This window comes from Seriola lalandi, unplaced genomic scaffold (genome assembly GCF_002814215.2).
Source record: "Seriola lalandi dorsalis isolate HSWRI2012SDOR001 ecotype SW California unplaced genomic scaffold, Sedor1 jcf7180002054965, whole genome shotgun sequence".
NCBI lineage: Eukaryota > Metazoa > Chordata > Actinopteri > Carangiformes > Carangidae > Seriola > Seriola lalandi.
In genome coordinates, this window is record NW_019525516.1 from 339794 (window position 1) to 348986 (window position 9193).

Here is a 9193-nt window from a genome sequence, read left to right on the forward strand (position 1 = left end):
TTTTTGTATTTGAAAAATATAGGAAAGAAAAGCACAACTTGATGCAACGCAAACACAAAGTCAAGATGGTTTTTATCATTACAGACTAGACTTCACACAGGTGTCCAGCAATTTATAACTATCATCAGCCATGTCTCTCGCACACGCGCACGCACGTCATAGCAACAGAGCGGTGACGGTTGACCGAGGTGACGTAAGAGCTGCAGACATGTCCACTTTCTCATTTGCACCTGGACTTGACCTGAGTTAACCCGATGCAAAAACCTGTGTGTTGGAAAGTTGACCTCTTGAACAGCGGATCCCCTGGAAAACCTCCCGAATAAACTTCACTGCAAATTTCACCTGCTGAAAACATTGGCTTTGGATGGATCCCCGTGGAGGAGCACCTGCTGACGGTGGATCACCTCCTTTGCAGGTAAGACATCTTCTAATTTAATGCCAAATGCAGTAATTAATCTTCCCGAAAAACAAAAAGCTGGTTTCAGTATAAAATCCGCACTAAATTAATGTAACTTGTTGAATATAAAGATAAAACATTAATAGAATCTCAGTTTTGATTGATTCTAAAATGATTATTAGACAGTAAGAACGTGCCCAGTTTCCCGGGACAGGTGTGGAGTGTGTTAACAATTGTGTATTGACTTGAAAATACTGTTATTTTCGCTTGTTTGCACCAAATTCTCCAAATTCTGGTTCGAAAATGTAGGGAAAAAAAGATGGCGACCGGGCCTTTTTTTTGAAAAATGCTAAAAATATATATTTTTGTGGTGACCATGGAGACGGCGGGACAAACGTTCCATGCCTGACGTCAGAACGTGAAGGCGGAACTGTTCAGCTGAAGGAAAATATTCACCATCCAGCCTTAAATGTCCTTGAATCCCTAGATTTTAGTGTGAGGTACAGCTGTGAATCATCAGCAAAGAAGTGACAGGAGATGTTAGACTTTCTAGTGATGACACCAGGCACCAGGATCTAATAAAAACCAGGATGGCGTTTCCCCAGAGTCAACAGGGAGTTATTCCTCACCTCGTCACGTCCTGTGAAGGGCCGTGAACCCTGGTTGGAATGGATCCAGAACCTCATTGGTAGTTATAAGGTCAGTATCCTTTATGATGAGGGAGGGCACCACATCACGGGGGAGGCAGGTTGTTTTTTTTTTTTAACTCAAAATACCTCCACACACTGATTCTCAGATGCGTTGTCTGCTCAGGATGGTTTTGCAAACATCATAACTATGGGAGTATTGAACTATTGTTCTAATCACTGGCTGCTTAGTTTACTGAGAGACCAATAGGGCGCGCCATAGGTCAGGCTGATAGTGAAGTTTTAGAGCGCCCTCTCCTGGATCACAAGTGGAACTGCTTCAAATGGTCTGTTTTTGATTATAAAATGTTAATGGCTCATTGTTTACACAGAGATCAGATTTGTTGCCAGTGTTTAAAACATGTATATGTGTGAATATTCTTTAGGTTTTCACTATTTTAAAACTTGTTTATAACAATGTAATATAAAGGCACATGAGCTACTGAAGAAAAGGAGAAAATGTTAAAGTTACAACATAAACGAGAACAGAGTGTAAATTAGAAAATAAAGATCATATTTTGAAAAGTAAATATTCAATTGTTATTTTCAAATGTATCTTGGCAAAAATGTCACAATTTCATGATATTTTTCAAAATATGAACATGTGAAATTTAATAAATTTAATATGTAAAAGTCAAAGAAATAGTTCTAAACCATTAACCTTAACTAATAACTAATTGTACAAACAAAAGGCATTAATAGATTTGTTTACAAATTAATTAAGAATAAATTACAAAGTAATGATTAACTGATTATTAATAATTTACCAACATTAACTAAACTGTCAGAGTGTTTTCATCGAACACTTAAAGATCGCCGTGTTAAACGTGTTTTTCTTCGGGTTTCTTGTCACTAAAAGACAGTTTTCACTTTCCTTTGCAGAAGAGGAGGGTTTGTTTGTATTTCTCTGATACACATCTTCCAGCAATTAGTGACATCACAAATATTGTGAAAGCTAATCATGGTTCATGGTTTCCGAATGCATTCAAAATACATTACCACAGTGGCACAACTTGAAACTTGAAACCCCCCCAAGAACTTTTCAGTGAAGTTAGGGACAGCTGAATTACAACAGAGGTTTATGAAGTTTAAATTTACCTTTTTATGTAATATAAATAAGTTAAAACAACCCCCACTCTTCAAAGTCTAATATTAATTAATTAATAAACAGTCAGAGATTAGAAAGCGGTGTCATTTGACGCACTCTGTGACAGTGTGCAAAGTTTACCTCTTATCTGCTAGATAAGACCATGTGTATCTTATGTAGATAAGATTTCAGTGTTGTCTAATCATTACTAGTGCATGTCGGCGGAGCAGACGCAGAATTCCTTTCAACAGAATAAACAGACATGCAAATGAAACAAATATAAAGATCCAGGTTCAGTGTCTCGTGGTGTCATATACATGGATTAGTTCATATTGACAGTGTCTCTCTCACAAGTTCTTTGGATGAGCAGGCGAAGGTGGTGTCATATATAGTGGAGAGTGACACGTCTGTACCAGTGTTTGAAGATCTGTTGTTGCCCCCTCTGAAGGACCTGCCATTCTTTCTGAAAGAGTTCCTGATGCCGCTCGAGAAACGGTCGGACATGCGCCTCACAACCCGGCTGAGTCTTTTGTTCTTCAGCTTGATCATGCCCACGTCGTCCTCCAGCTCCTCCGGCGGCACGTCGATGTTCCCGGAGTACCAGAACACCCACCAGATCAGGCTGAGGAAGATGATGATGGCCCCAGCGTAGATGAACAAATCGTGGATAGCCAGCCCTCCGAACACCCCCACCATCATGATGAAGACGCCGAGTATGTCGTGGACCACTGCGAACCAGAACGAGCACTTGCAGCGGCCAACTCCTCCATACCTCCTCTCCATGACCGGCTCTACCTGCACAGATGTTGACATGGTGACAGGGGAGATCCTCCAACCCAGAGTCCAGATGTGGAGACAAGTCTAATGCAACAGATCCAGTTAGCTGATGTACCTGCAGGACAGTGAAGTGTAATTCTCATTGACAGAAACAATCTGCAGTGACACTGGTCAAAGTACAATGTACACAAGTGGTTATCAGCAAGACTCACACGAGCTTTGTGACTTCATTGGATGTGTCAAGGGGAAACCGTTGCATCAACATAGACAAAAATAGTGTTTCCACTTTCACCTCATACAGTCATTTCCATCCTCTCTTCAAGCCCCTTGTCTATAATGTTTCCGCCTCTGCTTCTCTTTCAATATAGGGATCCACACCAGCCCCATCACTACAAACAGCAGCCCTATGGACATGCAGGCCGAGGCTAAAGAGCAGGACGCTTCAGTCACCCCCCATGACTTGAGCAGGAAGAGGAGTCCGCCTGCAGCAGACATCAGAGATCCCATCGCCATCACTGTGACGGGCTTGTGGAGGTAGTCCCCGCCCGGGGCCGCTGCAGAGCGGGAGTGAGGATGCAGGCTCCCAGAGTCGACCTCCATGGTTGCCTCACAGAACGCCTGTTATTGTTTGTTTCTCCCCTCGGAAAGCCCTGAACACGTGAATAACACAAATATCATCCACTGAACATCCACAGCTCCTCAACTTCCTTCCTCATTTCTGCCCCGAGCCGTCCGGTTCGATCGGCCCGTGCCTGTTGAAATTAGTTGTGAATGCGGCCACCTCCCAGCGGTCACATGAAGGAGCTATATCATCTGTATGACCAACAGGAGTGTATGTGTGATGCATCGCTTCTTCTCCTGCCCAGTAACCCGTGAACACTACTGTAATTCCAGATGACCCGCCACACCCACACAGCAGAGGAAGGGCTCGGGTGAATAGACCGACCCGGCCCACCTGTTGACAACAATGTCATCACCACTGAGCGGCTGGCCACATAATGATCATCTTGTTACATTTCACCTCCAACTTTTCTCCTCCTCCTATTTTATGTGCAAATGTGGGAAAACTCCTATTCTGGTGTCATAGATCTGCTTGTGTATATATATATATTTTTTTTTTTTTAAGAACATGTGTGTCTCATATAGATGATGCAATTGTGCAGCAGCTGTACAAGCCTGAGTATAATCCCATCAACAATAGGACTGTCATCTGATACAGCTGGCAGATGCACATGCACAGGTGTGATGGCTGCTGCACCTACGATGAGTAAACACCCCTCGAGGCCGATGCATTTCTGATGCTACAGCACACAAAAGGTGTATAAACAGTTTGTGTGTACCGTTTGTATAACGAGCGTGCAGTGTGACGGCTAGAGGTAAAAATAAGGCTGCAAAACTATTATTTTTATAATCACATGTGACACTTTTAATTAGCCACTTAATAAGAGTGAAAACGGCTCATTACAAGTTTCTCAAGCTAAAGGTAACATCAAATGTCTTGTTCCACCAAAACCCCAAATATATAATATATATATATACAAACATGACTACAAATAATTAGTTTTATTCATTTGTTGTATTGATTGTGCTGTTGTTCTTACTCTTGACTGGATGTTTGTTGTTTCTACCTTTTAAAGCATCTTGCAAACCATGTTTTGGAAAAATGCTACAAAGCTTACTATTATTTAAGTTATCAATTATAATTATAGCAATTTTTTTTTTTTTTTTTAAATAGAACCTAAGGCGACTCTTTAAATGTGAGTTTTGTTCAACCATCGGCCCATAACCCCAACCTGCAATTAAAACATTGACAGACACATCCTTCACATTTGAGAAACTACAACCAGAGAATTGAGAAGTTTTGCTTGAAAAATAGACTGAACTGGACTGAACATCTGCAGCTGTGAATATAAGAGCACCAAATCCTCCAAATTGAGCAGCTTGACACCAGAAAAACCTGATACTCCTGCTTAATAAATGACTTACACAATCACTCAATTATCAAAATCATTGAGAATTAATAAATGTGTTGATCATCAGTGAGTCATGCTCCAAAGTGGCGACGCGTTCGCTTCCATCTCGAACATCTAACATGTGCTGTGATGCTCTGAGGTTTGAATCTGTGTCGTCTTCCTGAGGAACTATCCTGAAGAATAAACGGTCAAAACAGGTTTAATATTTCTGTGAAGTCAAAGTAATACCTCGCAAAGTTTCATTGTCCCATTCACAAGGAAGTACTGTGATCAAAGCAGTACATACATCACCGATTCTACGTGAATACTTATTAAATACTACATGAATAGTGTGAAAAACATTTAGAAAACACAACACAGCCGAAGATCATTTCATATAACAATGTTTATACTCTTATACTCATTCAAATCTGCTTGTGTATACTGTGTCAAATGTCCAGGTTTAGAGGGTAATGTCAGACTCATTTCACTTTAGGCACTTTTCTTTTTCCTTTGGACTCCGTCTTGCCGGCCTTCTTTGCCATTTTGCTCTGAGCTTTTGTTCCTTTCTTCGCTGCAGCAGGTTTGGGAACTTTCTCCAGCTGCTTCTTTTTCAACGGCTTCTGCAAGAAACAAGAGGAAATGAGTGTCTGAATCCACTTAATTAAAAAACAGAACTGCCTACATTTTTTCCAAACTGTCAGTTAAAACACTGAGAGGTAGTTCAAATTTTAAATTCAGCAGCTGCGAGCATTACTGACCTCCAGCTTCGGCTTTTTGCTCGGTGTTTCTATGGGAACCAGCTGTGGGATTTCTTCCTCCTCTTCCTCCTTCACCTTCTTCTCCTTTCCCTTCCCCTCTGCAGGGGTGTCCGTTTGCTTTGTGCCCTGTGTCTGCTTTTTCTTGGCCCGTTTTTTGGCTGCTCCTCCCTGAAATTCACAAACGTACGCGCTGGTTATTTCACTCACTTCAACAAATCTGGCTCGAACACACGACGACCATTTAAGGACAAACTTATTCTCACCTTTTCCTTGGGCTTATCTGCCGCCTTCACCACGCTGAGTTGGCTGAGGTCTGAAGTGTAGATGGGCAGGGCCACTGACGTTTGACTTTTGATGTGGATGAGCTTCATCACTGGTCCTTTCTGCAAACAGCAATAGCAGAATAATTCAGTCAAAAGAAGCTACAAGCCAAATCAGTGCTTTGTTATTAGCTCTACTACATAAATATGAATTAAAGTTCATGGAGGATGATGTAATACAGCGCCAATCCCTGACTGGCTGTGATGAACCAACATCTCTTGAGGAAATATCAGTTCTAGTACGTGTTGACTTGCAAAAGGAAAGTTGTGCAGGGAGCTTCAGTGCTAAAGAACTCAGGCCATTACTGACACTGAATTGATGAATTTTTCCAGCTGGCTGCACCAACCATAATGAAAACACAAGACGAGTTATTAGACTCACCATTCGTAATTTGGCCACCGCTGTTTTGACAGCAGCCTCTATGTTGTCTGTAACGTCATCTGCAGCCATGCTGGAGAGGGCAACACGAGCCATACTGCAACACAGAGCCACGAGGCAAGATTACATTTTAATCAAAGCGACAATGTGGACAGTGCTTGTTGCTAGATCAATACAAGGAGCAAGACATGCAGTTATTTTCATATTTGTCGTGAGCTTGACATTAAATATTTTTGTATCAAAGTTGTAGAGACAGGCTCCATAGGAAGAGGAGGTCCATCTGGATTTACATTGAGTCTCTATGGCACCAGCGTGACCCGTATCAAACACTGAACAGAATCGACAGGGTTGTTGTGAGGTGCTATTGATTCGACATGTATTTAAACATTCTTCAAAACTCAAAAAATGTGTTTGCCTCGTTGTCGGAGCAACACTGAGATATTGTTTGAGATTGTTTTGGTTTATTAGAGACACAACGAGCAGCAGAGCAAATCTCACCAGCAGCAGCCCTTGTTGGTAACCTTCAGGCTGGTGCCCTGGATCACCCTCTGGATGTCTCTGGCCAGATGTTTGCTCTGCAGGTTCACACACAGTGGCTCTCTGGTGCATAAACATAAACGGTAAGAATAGAGCAGCTGGAGCTACAAAACAACACAATACACATGCTAAACAATATTCAGATTAGTAGAAATAACTTAATATTTAGTACAAAAGGTGTACAAAGTACTTTATAATCCCACTTTTCACCATTTATTAGTCATTAATCTCTAAAAAGTTTTACTGTAGCTTATTTTCTGTTTGAAGATGTTGACAGTTTGCTTTCCAGGGAACTGTCCTCAGCAAACTATCTAATATCTTCTACTTTTATGTTGTATTATGTTTTAAGTCAAATTCACACATCAAAAGATAAAATAAAAATTATTTTAGAAACAAAATATGAAACTGATTATTTCTTCCGTTGCTGACAAATGGCCACACACACACACAACATGTCACAGCTGCAGAAAAACACCGTTATTATGACAACACAGACGGGATAGTTCTCACTTTTTCCTTTCGTAGAAATGTTTTCCGAGATGGGATGGCAGCAGGCGGCGGACGCGGTCGTCTGAAAGAAACAAGTCAAAGTTCCCAAGCAGACGGCGCTTAGCTTCATACGGTTTGTACTCTGTCCTCAGGACCTTGTAGGGGATGATCTGCAAAAAGATAAAGACACGTATCATAATTATGCTCGCTGTTAATAGGAGGTTTCATTGAAAACCAAAAACCTTGTTGGCTGGTAAAACACCAGACAGACTTAAACTTTGCTATTCATGCAAGAATGATCAAATCAGCAGCTGACAGTGCTCCATGAGGTACCTCAGATATGTTTTTGACACCCTTTTCCTCCAGTAGCTTCTTATAAAACCTCTGGGTCTGCTCTGCGGTCATGTTGGGCTCATCTTTGGTGAAGAGGCAGATCTCCTCTGTGTCAGGCCGCTGGCCATGGGGCAAGGGACTAAAGGGCGGAAAATGAAATGTCAGTATCTGTGATAATGTGAGAAAATAACTGCTACACAAGAACCAACAGGTCAGACATGAATGCAGCTTTGCGTTTCGTGTGTGTGTATGTGTGTGGGACTCACATGCGGATGGTCTGTGCCTGCTTGGGGACCTTCCAGAGGGTGAAGAGCAGGCTGATGTGCTGAGTGTCGTCCAGCAACAGAGAGTCACGGGTGGACTTGGTTTTCAGGAAAGCCTGCAGAGCCTGAACGGCCTTCTTCACCTGACAGAGACGTCAATTCCAGAGTTATAAAAGACGATACAAACACACAGACAAACCCCGGTTTCCTTCAGCTACTACTGGGCCACTGTGAATTAGCTTTGTGGCTAAATCTCTCACCAGACAAAACGAGCCCGCTAATGCTAACTAGTTTATAGCTGTTGTTAATACATTCTGATATAATTTATCACAGTCAAATACACTTCTATCAATCAGCTTGCTATTCATAAACAGATTAGCACTGCAACAAAAGGCGGTTTTTACCTGAGTCCGATCTAACACAACTTCTGTTTTATCAGCCATGCTGCCTCCTTCACGTGTGAACCACGATCGCGCATGCGCAGATGGTAGGCGCAACGTCACACGATACAAAACCAACTTTATTTGTACTGAACATCCAGGAACTGCCAAATCAGAGTAAGATGGCGGCCACAACAAATGTTTTGATTACTTTTTGTTTTTTGAATACAACTTTCGGGCAGCCAATAGGATCAAATTTCACTTTTAAACCCTGAAAGTTGACGAACAGTTTACGTGCCCCCGAACAAAATAAGTAAAAACGTAGAGGACATCGTGCCTATTAAATAAAATGTCGAAAGGATAGAGATCAGTACAATTTTCCCCCAGACTCTGAGAAAATCAACAACATACTTACAAATTTTGTCTGGAAAAAGAGACACCACCACAAAAGAGGGAGGATTATTTAATTTTGTTGATTTAAATATACTTTTACACTAAAATTGATTAAAGGATGCCGAAAACCCCTAAAATTCAATTTGGTGTTTTATTCCAAATAATATATATATTTTAATTAAATAGTTCTTTTTTATACTTATTTGTAATTTTAACATTACCAAATTGCCTATTAAAGTATCTAAATGTTAACAACAAGCTCACCTAGTGTGGGAATTATGTTAGAAACACAACTTTTCCTCAAATAAAACCATCATATGGAATAATGGAGACATTACTGATTGAAAAAGTCTATATTTAAGAAAAACTGGGGTTATAAAGGTTTACATGTAAGTTATCTCTTTGATGGTAATTGGTTGATGCCAATAGAGTGTAAAAA

General features: G+C 41.0%; 3 protein-coding genes and 1 non-coding gene across 5 annotated transcripts; all 4 read right to left on the reverse strand.

The window, feature by feature from the left end:
* Window positions 1-1688: 1688 nt before the first annotated feature.
* On the reverse strand, window positions 1689-2983 carry LOC111646114 (transmembrane protein 238-like). Its single transcript, XM_087170865.1, has one exon. It carries the CDS (start codon window positions 2981-2983, stop codon window positions 2498-2500), a length of 486 nt encoding a protein of 161 aa, XP_087026991.1. The 3' UTR covers window positions 1689-2497.
* A 282-nt stretch (window positions 2984-3265) lies between these two features.
* Window positions 3266-3756, reverse strand: LOC147817400 (phosphoinositide-interacting protein-like). Its single transcript, XM_087170866.1, has one exon. The coding sequence runs from the start codon at window positions 3545-3547 to the stop codon at window positions 3266-3268; it is 282 nt and encodes a 93-aa protein (XP_087026992.1). The 5' UTR covers window positions 3548-3756.
* Window positions 3757-5103: 1347 nt separating this feature from the next.
* rsl1d1 (ribosomal L1 domain containing 1) lies at window positions 5104-8529 on the reverse strand. Of its 2 annotated transcripts, none has more exons than XM_023395494.2 (9): window positions 8386-8529; window positions 7985-8124; window positions 7719-7857; window positions 7407-7555; window positions 6858-6959; window positions 6363-6456; window positions 5924-6043; window positions 5661-5828; window positions 5104-5519 (listed from the first exon to the last, which is right to left on the reverse strand). In XM_023395494.2, exons 1-9 carry the CDS (start codon window positions 8422-8424, stop codon window positions 5382-5384), a joined length of 1089 nt encoding a protein of 362 aa, XP_023251262.1. In that variant the 5' UTR covers window positions 8425-8529; the 3' UTR covers window positions 5104-5381. The 2 variants fall into 2 exon arrangements, with proteins under 2 accessions (XP_023251262.1, XP_023251261.1); XM_023395493.2 differs by having other exon boundaries at window positions 5104-5522.
* Window positions 6591-6721, reverse strand: LOC111646160 (small nucleolar RNA SNORA55). Its single transcript, XR_002759936.1, has one exon. It is a non-coding gene; the product is annotated as a small nucleolar RNA SNORA55 (small nucleolar RNA).
* Window positions 8530-9193: the final 664 nt, after the last annotated feature.